Source organism: Phoca vitulina, unplaced genomic scaffold (genome assembly GCF_004348235.1).
Source record: "Phoca vitulina isolate PV1807 unplaced genomic scaffold, GSC_HSeal_1.0 scaffold7, whole genome shotgun sequence".
Lineage (NCBI taxonomy): Eukaryota > Metazoa > Chordata > Mammalia > Carnivora > Phocidae > Phoca > Phoca vitulina.
Window position 1 is genome coordinate 36,676,552 of NW_022589710.1, and position 13,021 is coordinate 36,689,572.

The 13,021-nt window shown below is 57.0% G+C and overlaps 1 protein-coding gene across 1 annotated transcript in view; it reads right to left on the reverse strand.

The window, feature by feature from the left end:
* SPTB (spectrin beta, erythrocytic) overlaps window positions 1-13,021 on the reverse strand; it is a 119,022-nt gene that overhangs the window by 12,587 nt on the left and 93,414 nt on the right. Inside the window, exons 20-32 of the mRNA XM_032405305.1 lie at window positions 11,989-12,252; window positions 11,426-11,632; window positions 10,934-11,023; window positions 7,878-8,156; window positions 7,280-7,410; window positions 6,163-6,367; window positions 5,537-5,911; window positions 3,874-4,118; window positions 2,616-2,754; window positions 2,065-2,149; window positions 1,033-1,229; window positions 683-732; window positions 115-193 (exon numbers count right to left, since the gene is read on the reverse strand). Coding sequence (XP_032261196.1) covers window positions 115-193; window positions 683-732; window positions 1,033-1,229; window positions 2,065-2,149; window positions 2,616-2,754; window positions 3,874-4,118; window positions 5,537-5,911; window positions 6,163-6,367; window positions 7,280-7,410; window positions 7,878-8,156; window positions 10,934-11,023; window positions 11,426-11,632; window positions 11,989-12,252 — 2,346 coding nt within the window. The remainder of the gene's footprint in view (window positions 1-114; window positions 194-682; window positions 733-1,032; window positions 1,230-2,064; window positions 2,150-2,615; window positions 2,755-3,873; window positions 4,119-5,536; window positions 5,912-6,162; window positions 6,368-7,279; window positions 7,411-7,877; window positions 8,157-10,933; window positions 11,024-11,425; window positions 11,633-11,988; window positions 12,253-13,021) is intronic.

Sequence of the window (13,021 nt, forward strand, 5' to 3'; positions counted from 1 at the left end):
GCGTGGGTGGTGCGTGCCTGTCCTCGCGTTCTGCCCCGGCTGAGCCTAGTAGGGATGAGAGGGTTCTGGCAGCAAGGACTCCCAGGAACCAGACAGATAGGACAGGAAACTGACCGGGGACGTTCTCTCAGTAGCTGCACGATGTGGACCTCGGGGAGCCTCCCCTGCTGTCTCGCCTTCTTCCTCTTGAGGTCTATGGAAGACATAGCCCTCCTTTAGAAACCATCTCCCCAAGGCCAATGCCTACCCCTAGGACCTGGCTTCCCACTCTCCCCACCAGGAACATGTCAACTCTCTCCCGGTCCGGGCCTCCTGGCAAAGGCACTTAGCAAGGAACTGCTTAATCCGAAACGTACGGCAGACCCTTCAGAAATGGACATGGTTGGAGGCAGAATGGCGTCTGGGGCAGGTGTTCAGGTGGCTCCCAGAACGGGGCAGGTGGGGTGGGGGGGGCGTTTCTGCTGTACCAGGCCTTCAGGCCACCCGTGTTTTGGGGGAAACAAAAGCTCTTCTCCGCCTTTAGGCTGCAGACACTCCAGATTTCTCTGGCTAGTGGCCCAGGTATTGTTAAGACGTCAGGGGGCCTGTTTCTGATGAAAAGTACCCTCCCTCCCCCTTCCCACCCATCCTCCTTGGCAGAACGCTCCTGCTAAATCCACCGCCTGGCCCTCCCCACACTTACCCACTCTCCTCCTCGGGTCTCTCTGGGGTCTGGCGTTCTTTTAGCTCAAGCTAAGGGGAAGGAAAGGCCCAGGGTATCAGAGTAGCCACAGAGAAGAGCCTGCTTTCTGTTAGACCAGCTTTCCCTAAAGATGCCTCCCCACACACCTGGTGTTTGTTCTTTTAGAAATCACCCCTTTGTCTTTTGCATTCAGAAGTACTTTCTACGTCTCCTATTTCCTTCCCACTCTGCCCCTCACCAAGCCTTTTACACTGTCCGTGGGTGCCTAATAACAGGCTCAGAGTTCTTGACTTGGGATCCCCCACCCGAGGCGCAGCTGCGGGGCCTCCCAGTGCCCGTTCCCAGCTCACCGTGGTGGGCTTCTCCAGGGCGGCGAAGCGCTCGGCCCAGGTGGCTGTGGATTTCTCAAAAGCCTCATGCCTCTTGATAAGCTTCTCCACACCATCCACCGTGTGTCCAAAGTCCCGGCTGGCCAGGTAGGGCTCCTGGGCGATCAACCACGCTTCGGCCACAGAGGCGTCCCTCGAGAACTGGCACACTTCCAGTACTGCCACGGGGAACAAGCCACAGACCCACCCACAGGCCCAAGGGCCTGTTAGCACTCAGCAGTGGGCCGCTCCGCAGACAAGGGGCTGGCGGCCAGGCAGGAGGCCTGACAGGGTCCCCGAACCACGTGGACACCCTGCTCAGCGGTGCCCTGCCGCCTGAGGCCACTCCATCCCATGCCATGTGGGGGGAGGGTTTCCTCATCCCTACCCATAGTTATATTGGAAAAACACATGACTTAGAACAAACACTAGTTTGAAAACAAAATATAATTCAGATGTCTCCTTTTGAGGAGCAGCCGTTGGCCTTGAACGCCCTCTTCCCAGCCCCTGGCTGCCCCACATAATCGTGCACAAGCAACCAGGGGGCCGTCAGGCCTTCCTGGCTCGTGTGTAGTCAGGAGTGGTGGATTTTCCACCTCTCCTTAGTCTCCAGCTGCAGGAGACAGAGCTCTCTCTGTGCCTGAAATGCTTCAGATCAAACATGTGGGAAGCGCCAGAGCCTTAACCTGACCCCTCCCCAGGCTACAGGGACACCACCTGGCACAAGGCGGCGGTGTCCTCCCAGTAGAAGCCGAGCCACTCAGGTTCTGCCTGGACCCAGGCGGGGCAGAGGGCAGGCAGGGAGAGGGCATGCTGGCTGGTAAGAGGTGGGCTGCCAGCAGTGTGTCCAGGTGGCTCTTCTGTGCGGACGCCCGAGGCCCTTGGCCCCAGAACCTTGCTGATGGGTGGCATTCTGGGGGCTCTTCTCTAGGCAGTGAAATTCACCTCCTCCCTGTCCCCACCTCAGCAGGAGTCTGCCCCCCTTCCCAAGTTCTGGGTCGCAGGTGCACTCACACATGCGGAGCTGTTCCTGGCGGTTCTCCCACTTCTCATCCAGCTCCTTCCTCCTGGATAGCACCTGCTTCAGTTTCTCCCTAATCTGTGGGAAGGAAGGGAGAATAGCTCAGGCTTTTGGTAAACCTTCCTTTTGTCTGAGGGGGTGTGCAAATGGGTCCTGCAAAGCATGCTGGGTTTGGTCATAAGGACCTCGCTTCACATCTTGGCCCTTCCCCTTGCCAGACGTGCAACCTTGGGCAAGTTACTTAACCTCTCTGAGGCACGTGTGCTTCTCCTAGGACATGGGTGTTGCCAACGCCAAAGCATGCACACATGTGGGTGGTTAGGTGGGTTATGAGCCTGCTCTCCCCTACTAAGCTGCCAACCTTGGGTGGGGTTGCTGGGGCTCTCGTCCCTGGGCCTGCACACAGCCCTGATGCTCCAGGAGTGAAAGAAAGAGTCTTTCAGAGAAACCATGGCCCAGAGCTCCCTCCCAGGAAGCTGTGTGGCCCGGCAGGAATGCAGGCAAGGACAGGGAGGGGCTCCTCTTCACCCCACTGTCCTCTCACCTCCTCCGAGGCCTGGTGCTGTCTCTCCAGCAGGGACCCCCCCAGCTCCAGGCAGGCGCTGAAGTTCTTGCTCCGGGTGTCGATCTCTGCCCTGATGCCCTGGTGATACTTCATGAGCAGCTCCACCGAGGAGACGTCCCTGGGGGGTGGGCGGGCCATGGGTTGGGGAGGGAGTTTGGGGAAGAAGGAAACTCGGGGTGACTCTGGCCTGCCTGATGCCAAGTCCAGACCAGAGAGGGCCGCCCCCCACCTGCCTGGGAGTCTGACCCCACTTCCTCCTCTCTCTCTGGCCAGCCAGGGGGTCCTCTGCCAGCCCAGCCCCAGTGGGAACGCTGATGCCCTAGTGTCTTCCGTTGGTCAGTGGGCAGGGGATGGGTTGGGGGTTCAGGGACCCCGAAAGAAGCCTGGGAATATTATTTGACAATAAAAAGGAATGAAGTCCTGATGCTCGCTACAACATGGACGAACCTTAAAAGGTTTGCACTAAGTGAAAGGAGCCAGTCACAGAGGACCACATATTGTCTGAGTCCCCTTCTATGACGAGTCTAGGACACAGGCAAAGCTAGAGAGATGGAAAGCAGATTCGTGGTTGCCAGAGGCTGGGGAGAGGAGGGAATTGTGGGGTGATGACTGCTAGTGGGTACAAGGCTTCTTTCTGGGGTGATGAAAGTTTTCTAAACTTAGACCGCAGTGAGGGTTGTACCCGGTGATCGTGCGAAAACCCCTGAATGGGACATGTTACGTGGCTGAATGGTATGTTATGTGAATCGCATTCTGAATCAAGATGGAAACTATAAAGTCTTGGCCGTCAGGATGGGCACTCCAGGGCAGAGGGACAGAGATGGGCATGAGCCCCGCGCCCCGGACAAGGAGCTCCTTCTGGAGCCTGGGGAGAACAGCCGCCTCGTCCCAGCACTGGGCGGGGGTGGGGTGGGGGGTGGGGATGCACAGGCTCAGATGCACGCGGCTTTGGATGCGTGGAGCGCTTGCTCTCCCTGACAGCTGTAGCTGGGGTCACTGCCCTGCCGTCAGGTCTGAACGGCAGACGTCCTTCTCGCCACTCTCCAGGCTCCCGTTATTCTGCGATGGCTGGTCCTCCCAGGAGAAGCCGAGCTGCTCTGTTTCTGCCTGGACCCAGCCTCAGGTGCCCCCACAGTCCAAGACGGTCCCGCCAAGGAGGAGGCCCAGGGCAGCGGCCTGGTCTGCCAGGCTTGGGGACAGACTGGCTGAGGCTCGGCCCCGAGCATGTCCCCCTTACCTAGGCTTCTCCTGGGTCTCGATCTGCCGGATGATGCCCTCCATCCAGGAGAGGAGGTCTCGGGCCATGGCGAAGAAGCGGAACTTGTCTGCCGTGTCTACCAGCTGTGTGCGGCGGCCGGCACAGGCGTCCAGCAGTGCTTGCCACGCGGCAGACACCTCCTGCTCCTTGTTCTGGATGGTCTCTGCTTTCTCCCCAGCGTATGCCTTCTGCAGGCGGCCGGCCACGTCCTGGAACTGCTGCACCTGTGGTTGGGCAAAACCGGACATTGTTCCCTAGAAAGATGTGTCCTGGGCCTCTGATGGGCAAGAGGTCTGTCTCCTCCAGGTCTCCCTCCCCAGGGCTCTTCTGGAAGGCAAGATCTTCAGCCTCCCACCAATGCTGGGGGGGAAGTCTCCTCGTTTTGGCCTCTATGGACCCAAGCCATCTTTTGGGCTTTGATGAGAATATGGGAGTGAAAGGGACTCTCTGCCCTTTGATCTCCCCAGAAGTACTGTAGTAAGAGTAACTACGTGCCAGGCATGTTTCATAGGCACCCTATGAAAGAGGTACTATTGTGATCCCTGTTTTTGAGATGAAGAAACTGAGGCACAGCGAGCCTGAGTGAGTGGCCTGAGGTCACTGACACTAGAAGAGGGGTGCAGACTGGAGTCCCTGTTCTTAACCACTCTGCATGCTGCCTGTCAAGGAAGGGGCTCTACCAGATCCCCTGTTTGAGGCCGGGCCCAGTGCAATGAGGCCTCATTCCTGAGACTTCAATGGGCTGCGCCCCCCTCAGGGGCTCTGGCACCCCCAAAGCATAAGGACCGCAACAGGCCTCACCTCCAGCTGGATGACAAATTCCTAGGAGGTCCTCTTCTGAGTGAACGAGGGCCCGACCTACCTTGGCGTCCTATCCCTGAACCCCGCTGGCTGGGTGCAGGGCTCCACAGCCAGCCCGTCTCTCCTGGGGCCTCTGGAAGGCTGCCAAGGCTCCGGCAGGGGGGGTCCCCTTGCCTTCACCCTTTCCATCACTCCAAGTTCTGTGGAGCCCTGTGGGCCTGCAGAGGTGCCTCGGGGGCCACCCCACTGATGGGAGGAGGGGTTCTAAGCAGATCCTGGGGTCCCCCCAGCTCCCATGTAGAAAGACTGAACAGCCCGGTGGCCAAGGGCATGGAGTCTAGAGCCAGGACGCCAGGACACCAGGATCTGAATCCTGGCTCCACTGTTTGTCCACACGTTCCGGGGAACTTGTTTACTCTCTGTGCCTTGCTTTCCTTGTCTATAAAGTGCAGATGATGTTAGTACCTAGCTCAGAGCGTGGCCATGAGCAGTCAGTGACTAAACGTAATGCCGATACCAGTACTTGGTGCTAGAAATGCACCATATATGTGTTCCCTAGGAGCCCTGTTGCACAACCAGAGACAGCATTTTAAGGTATTTTATGCCTTGGGTTTTTGTGAGGTTTCAGTTTGAAGAACTACTTCTGAAGCTAAAGAACGACCGAAGGCCACAGCTCCCGCCCACAGCAGCCCGAGCTGCTGCCTTTCTAAAGAGGCAAAATTTTCTGGTGTCCATTGCAGAGGGTGACACCCCCGGGCCCCTGGGGAAGAGGTGGATGGCAGGTCCCTGGAGCCTGATGGGGCGGTGGGGGAGGGGGTGGGCAGCAGGGGACAGAAGGCACCTGCACGCCCAGCAGGTGCAGCTCCCGCTCGAAGGCCGTGTGCACCCGGTGGAAAGACTCGGCGGTGCTGGCGTCCAGCCCCACGTCCTCCGGCAGCTCTCGGTGCTTCTCGTCGATGAGGCCCAGGATCTCCGTGCCCGTGTAGAAGTAGCGGTGCAGGTCATAGGAGGCGGCCAGCAGCTGCATGCGCGTGTCAATGAGCTCCAGCAGGTCCGCCCACATTTCGTTCAGCCCATCCTTCCACTCGGCGATCGTGGCCGCTTCGCTGTGGCCTGCGTCGATGAGCCGCTCAATGACGACGTTCACGTTGTCCACCCGCTCCTGCCCAATCGCCCCCGTCTCCCGGGCAAAGTCCCGGAACTTGTCCCGGAGCAGCTGGACGTGGGGGAAACAGAAAGGCGGTTACCGGGGCCCAGGGGTGGGGTGGTGTGATCGCCCCAGCTGCAGACTTCCGCAGGGCGGGAACCACCACCCCCTGGGGCCACAGTTCCCCAGGGCAGCCTGAGCTCACGCCGGCGCGTCTCCATCTCTGTGTAGCACTGCGTGCGTGCGCGCGCCTGGCATGACTGCTCCTGCGTCTCTGGCCTTCGAGGAGGACAGAGAGAGCAGTCACCGTGAGTACTCACTGTAACATGGTCAAAGTCTTGCCCCATCTCAGGGGAAGAGGCCACCAGCTCCTTTTCTGAAATCCACTGCTCCAGGTCATCTGCCTCCCGCTTCAGCTGGAACAGGTGATACATGTTCTCCAGCTTCCGCCTGCGTTCTTCGGCTATGTCCTTCAGCCCTGCGTACTGCTTGTCCACTTGCCCCTGAAGTCGGATGATCTGCTCCCTGGAATTCAAAACCAGAGAGCACTCAGAGACGAAGTCAGAGAGCACAGAGCAGCCAGCTCAGAGGGGCCGATCTGCTCCTCCCCAGCCCCATGGCAGGGAGAGCTGGGGAAAGGAAACTAGGAGAAATGACAGCAGCTTTTCCCGGGAAGTGCTGGGGAGAAAAAAAACCATCCCTTAGACCAGAATGCCTCAGGGGATGACCGAAATGTGTCCCCTCCGGACAGGGTGCCTCCCACCAACTTCTCTCACTCGGGGAAGCTCAGGGAGACAAAAGGGAACTCCTCCATTATTCTCCCAAGGAGGCTGATGGAGCAGCACTGTGAGCCCAGCTCTAGAGGCAGCAGGGATGGGGCCTGTAGAACCAGGGGCTCAATTCTTGGGGCTCCTTGGGAGATATTGGGGTGGCTGCTGAAGCCCCATGGCTGTGGATGCCCTGCAGGCAGCTGAGGACCAGGCCATGCCTGGGGGTGCAGCCTGTCGTGTCTGGCCCAGGCAGACCCACATACTAGATGGGTGTAGGTTTTCTACCTTCATGCCTATGTAAGGATTTTTGCTGGGACACTGGGAGATCCTGAAGTACCTTCTGGACCATAAAGAGAAAAGCAAAGTTACTCTTCAGTGTCTCTTAGCATAATCTAATTCTTCAAAAGATTGGAGCTCTTGGTTCACCAAGAGGGTACTTTCGCTATTCCATTTTCTGATCTTTTTGCAAACCAGGCCTTAGTTGGCCCTGTTTGAAGTTCCTCATGCAAAACCAAGGCATGAGATGGAACTGGGCCAGCCAGCAGTCCAGAAAGCAGTGGCCTCAAACCCAGTTATCCCCAAGACTGTTGCTGTTTTCCCACTTGGACCTGAAGGGATCCTGGTTGGCGGGGCCCCTGGCCTGATGTCCACGACCCAGCACACGCACCCCTCAGGGTGGCCCGCAGACAGCAGGCTCTGGGCCCTGGCGGCCAGCTGCTTGATGTTCCTTCCGTACTCCTCCAGCGCGTGTTGTTGCCTCACATGCCTCTTCAGCATCACGATGGCGCTCTCTTCGTCCTAGGAGGCAGCGACTCTCAGGGCACCTGCTCCTGGAGGCGCCTGAGACGGGGGTGGGGGCGGGGGCGGCGGCTGCAGCCAGGCTCGTGGGACCCTCCCAAGAGAACGGGGCACGAGTCCTTCCTGCTACTCGTTCCCCAACAATACCCTACCTTCCTCTTGATTCCTTTCTGATACCTACCCTCCCAGGCCCAGCTCCAATCTTCTGACCCCACGAAAACTTCCCTAGAGACGCCTCAGCTCATGTCTCCCTCCCTCCCGGTAGCCCCTCAGGACAGAATCCATGGCACCAAAAAGGTGGGGAAATCCTGGGTTCGATCACATCTAAGTCGGCAAATGGGGCACCTGGCTGCAGGACGTACGTTGTGGCGGGTGTCCCCGTACACGGGGGCTTACAGTGTGTCACTGGCCCCTGGCTGCCCCGCCCCAGCTCTTCCTCTTGGCTTTGGCTCCCAGCCCCGGCCAACCTTGGGGGTCTCGTCGGAGATGATGTAGAGCTCCTGCTCACTGATCCAGGCCTCGGCCTCGCCTGCGTCCAGGTAGTACTGCTGGGCCTCGCTGGCGTCCTGCAGGCGCTGCAGCCTCCCGGCCGCTGCCTCCCGCAGCGCGTCCCACGAGCCCTGCAGGTGCCCCAGGCGCTCCTCCATGTCCCCGCAGTCGATCGCAGCCGCCTCCACCAGCCGCTGCCCTCTCTGCAGCACGTCCTCTACCCGCGGTGCGTGGCCCAGGATCTCGTTCTGCAGCGTCTGTGGCCGGAGGGGAAGGGCTGGGAGGTGAGGGAGGGTGGCCGGGCCCACGTGCAGTGGGTCACCCAGGGCCACCTCCGGCACCTCTGGCAGGCCCCCGCTCTGGGAAGTGAGTGTGGAGCGGGCAGTGGCCATAAAAACTGGCCCTGACCGCACAGCGCCCCGCGTCCGTGCCCCCTGCCTTCACCCCTGCAGCCTTTGGAGAGGGGAGGGTGGGGAGGGCAGCCCGCGGCGGGGTAACTCGTGCCCAGTGAGTGGCAGTGCTGGCCTTTGAGCGGGGCTCTCCCTGCTCCCTAGTCCTCCTGCGTCTCAGCACAGCTTGCTTCTTAGCCGGACGGGTTGGAGGAACGGAGAACGATTGTTAAATGGCCTTTGATATCTTATTTTAGCACCTCTGGCTCCGTGGGAGACAAGAGTTGATGGTGGCTCCTTGCTCAGATTTTAGGATTTTGGTTTTCCACCCCCCATTTCTATTTCTTAAATCTTTTGTGAGCTCTGTATTATTTGCTGTTTAAGCATTTGGTCATGAAGAGGGCGTTTTCCTCTCTCTGGTGATGGGGTCGCCTTTTTCTTGGGTGGGCCATTCCCCATGTGTGGCTCACTTTCGGGGTCCTAGAGGCCCGGGCCTCGCTGCTTTTTGCATGTGGGCTCTCGGCTCCTTACACCTCATCTCCTCCCTTTCTACAATGTCCCCGCGGCCTTTAAAACCATCCGGAGGGCATACACACAAGCCACACAGGGACTGTCAGCATTGAAAATACACAGAACCAGCGAGAGCCACAAGTCACCTAACTTGCCGAAATGCCTTCTTACCCTTTATACTCGGAATCTCAATCCTGACAATTTTTCATGGTCTGTGCAGTTGAATTCAAACAATCCACGGTGTCAGCTCTGTGTGCCTCTTTCTTTCCCTGAGATCCTATAACTTCTGCAAGGGATCCTAAAATCTATTTCTCTCTTTTTAAGCAACTCCTTTCTAGGCTCCTGTGCAGTGTGCTTCCTTATGATGTATTCTTGTGTCCAACACAGAGCTATGAAGTTATTTCCTAGGTCCTGGGTCTGGTTCTAGGCTCTAGGGACAACATGGAAACAAGATCAACAAAACCCCTGCCTTCATAAAGCTTACACTGTCATGGAGGGAGCCCTCCAGGTGATTCTACTGTGCAGCCCAAGCCAAGAACCATTCATGTGGTACCTTGCAGGATTGGTTCTAGTTGCAATGGATAACCATTAGAGCAGTGGTTCTCAAAGTGGGATCCCACACCAAGAGCATCAGCGTCACCTAGGATCTTGGTAGATGTGCAAGTTATCAGGCTCTACTCCCAGAGTTTGAATCAGTAGACCTGAGATGGAGCCTGGTCGACTGTGTTTTAACAAAGCCCTCTGGGTGAGTCTGGCGCATACTGAAGTTTGAGAACCACCGCAATAGAGGGAATGATAAAATGAGATTTAAGCTGTAGCTCATCTAGCTTAGCGTAGTCTTGGCTAGGGCAGCCATGCTCTGCCAAGAGACTGTCTTCCCTTCTTGGTTAGGGAAAAGATACTTGTGTTGCCCTTTTCCTGAAATAGCAACCTTCATCCAGGGGAGCTGAGAGTCTCTTGGCAATCACACCGAGGCCAGACAGAGCCAAAGTCTTTGGTGTTGGAAGGACTGACGTCAGCTCATTTTATAGTTGAAGAAACTGCGGCCCCAGGGTACTATCTTCTACCAGTCTCCTTCCTGTAACTGCAGGTTGTGGCATTAATTGAACCCCTACCTACTACCTTCTAGCCCAAGACCCTGCCTGTGCACACTGGAGCCTTTGTGACTAGGTCACGTCAACTGGAAGCAAAGGTCTGAGGAACCGTTCGGACACCTCTTTGAACGTAACCCAGCCGCGTGCCCAGTCGCTGGGCTCTGTGAGCAGATGTCAGCTGCTGTTATTCTGAGGAAGTACCTGCTGCCACGGCCTTTCTTCCCCAGGGAGCTGCAATGCTGCCTGGCGTGCTGGGACACCCTGCTCTTCTCGGGGACCAGTCTGCAGGCTCGTGTTGCTCTTGGCTGTGGCGCCCCCCACTTCCTGACCCAGACAGTAGAGCAGGCAGGAAGGGCCACTCTCTGCCCAAGAGCAGGGCTCGATGAGCCCATGCAGCTGGCCTTCTTGGAAGATACGAGAGGATGCTTGTACTCCTGATACAGGAGGAAGTATTGCATCTGCTCACTTCCAGGAGTCTGACCGGGGCCTCAGGAATGACCCATCAGGCTTAAGAAAGAGCAGAAGAGCAAATGGATGTTGCTCCAATAGGCTCAGGGACCAAGTTTAGTGGCTTCCCATGAGTATCCTCATGTGGCAGAAGAAATGGGGCCTACTTGCCCTGAGGATACCCAACCAGCCAGGCTCAGTCCTGGAAGAGGTGCAAATCAGTCTTGGGAAAGAAACCAGGAGCTAATGGGCTTCCTTTCAGGGAGGCCACGGATACAGAAGCGATAAAGCACATGACACCCCAGGCCAGGGTGCTGCATTCACCGAGGCTCCGATGGGTCTGAATGGCTCCAAATCCCGAAGCATCTGGACACCCCCCTACCAGCACTGGCCCTGCCATGGACTTCCCAGAATTCTCTCTGCCATCACCAAAGCTGCTCTTTTTACGGGATCTGGGGGCCCCACAGCTACCAACAAGAACAATAATTTGCTGGTGCTGGCCTTCTGCAGGTCAGGGCTGGGCATTCCACCCTGCGCAGGGCAGGGGCAGGGAGGGTGCAGGTGGGGGGACTAACCAGGTGAAGCAGGACTCACCTGATTCTTCTTCATTAACAGCTGCACAGTTTGCAGATTCGTGCCATAGTCGGCTGACTGGGCCAGAGGCAGCCTCTCTTCCACCCAGAGCTACAGAGACCAGAAGGCAGGGGTCAGCTGGTGACAGTCATGGCCACCCTCTTCCAAGCACTCACCCTGGGTCAGACAGAGCTCTCTCCTGTCCCCATTTTACAGATAGGGACACACAGATATTTTGAATTGAAGTTCCAAATAACTTGCTTCTGGTCATACAAGGGGAAGGTAATATAGGTGGGTCTTGAACCCAAGTCTGTCTGTCCCAAAGTCTGTGACTGAGTTACCGTCCAAAAAGCACTGGCTTCACTTTCATATTTAATGTAATCATCACAACAGCTCTGAGATCAGGAGGCGAGAGGACCAGACATGTGCTAAGAACCACCCTGGGCAGCAGCCAGTCATCCTGATGGCAGCTGCCGGCTCAGCCCCTGGGGGTGAGGTCTGCGGCCAACTCACTGTCTCATCCTCTAAGTCCCTGCTGATCTGCAGCTTGGCTCGGGATGATTCCAGCTGCTTCTTCCTCCTCTCCAGGGGCTCCAGGAGGTCCAGGAACCGCCTCTCGATGCTCATGTCTGTGTCTCCTGCCTCCTCTCCCAGTGAGGGCACCTGGGCAAGCAGCTCCCCCAGCTCCTCTTTCCGCACGTTCACTTGGTCCTCCACACGCTGGGACACAAGGGGACAGAGTCTGTTAGTAACAGCCTTGGCACCTGGGTAGTCCATGTCCTCTTCATCATCCATATCCTATCCATCCTTAAAGGCCAGCCTCCCCCAGGAAGTCTCCCTGGATGCCCCCACTCATCCTTCCCATAAGTGCCTGTCCTATACTTCTCGTGCATGCTTTATTTTTAACCCAGGATCCCTCTCTTACCCACTGCAAAGGAGTAGGAGATGGGTTATGAACCAGGAGACATTTTTGCTCAAGCCCAGCTCAGAGGAACAGAAGGAGTACTTTCAGGTTTCAGATTTGCTCCCCCAGATCTCCTAGTCCAACTTTCCCAGTCTACAACCCACTCACGTGCCTTCAGCTTAGCCAACATCCGGTTGACGCTGGTCAGGTCCTTGCCCGGGTCATCAGACCGTAGCTGGTCCTCCATAGCGCTGATCCACTTGTTGAGGTCAGCGTGGGTCTGTGAGCGCAGGTAGGAGCTCCTGGCAGCTGAGAGGTGCTGGGCCCTCTCCTGTGTGGTGGCCTGAAGCTCATCCCAGAGCCGGTGCAAGTCTTCCAGCCTCTGGGACACCAGGGCTCTATACTGGGTCTTCTCCTCCATCAGCTGCTTTCCTTCCTGCGTGGGGAAGCAGGAGGGCTCACCTCTGAGGCCCGGCAGCCTTGAAGCAGCCCTGCTCCGTGGGGTTGCCGGGGGTTCACCGAGGGGAGGTCACGGAGGTGCAGAATCTGCCTAGAACTCAGGTGAGGCTCCACTGAGAGACTCTGCACCCTCGGAGTCATTGGCAGGAGAAGGTGTGACAGGGAGGGGTGTGTTTGGGGCAAAGGACTCAGGGAGACTGTAGTATGGGCAGTTCTTGCAGACCAGGATCAGCTGATGTTAAATTATTTTTTAATTAAAAAAAAAAAGATTCAAGATCCATCCAGGTACAGCCAGCATGGAAAGGCCGCCACTCTCTCGACTGTCTTCCCAGAGGCTGTGCACTAGCCTTTGGTGATATCTTTTCGTTACTGGGTTTGTCTTACTGGGTTTTCACCTGCATAAATGCCTTTCAGGTGGATACGGTATGATATGACTTGGGCCTAGGAATATATGTTGCTAATAACAATCAATATTTACTGGATGCCCCATAAGTGCCAAGTACTATGTATGCTAAGTGCTTTAATGTCCACAATTCCCTTGGGTAGGTAGTTATTATCCTCATTTTTCAGATGAAGAAACTGAGGCACAGGGAGGTTGAGGAGTCAGACAGTCTGGCTCAGAGTCTGCACCTTCGACCACTATGGATGTTGCCCCGTGTGGACCCTACTACGCCTGCTTCTTCCTGGACAGCCACAGCAGGGAGGAGCAAAGGTAAGGGATTCCCGGATTAAACACCAGCTACATT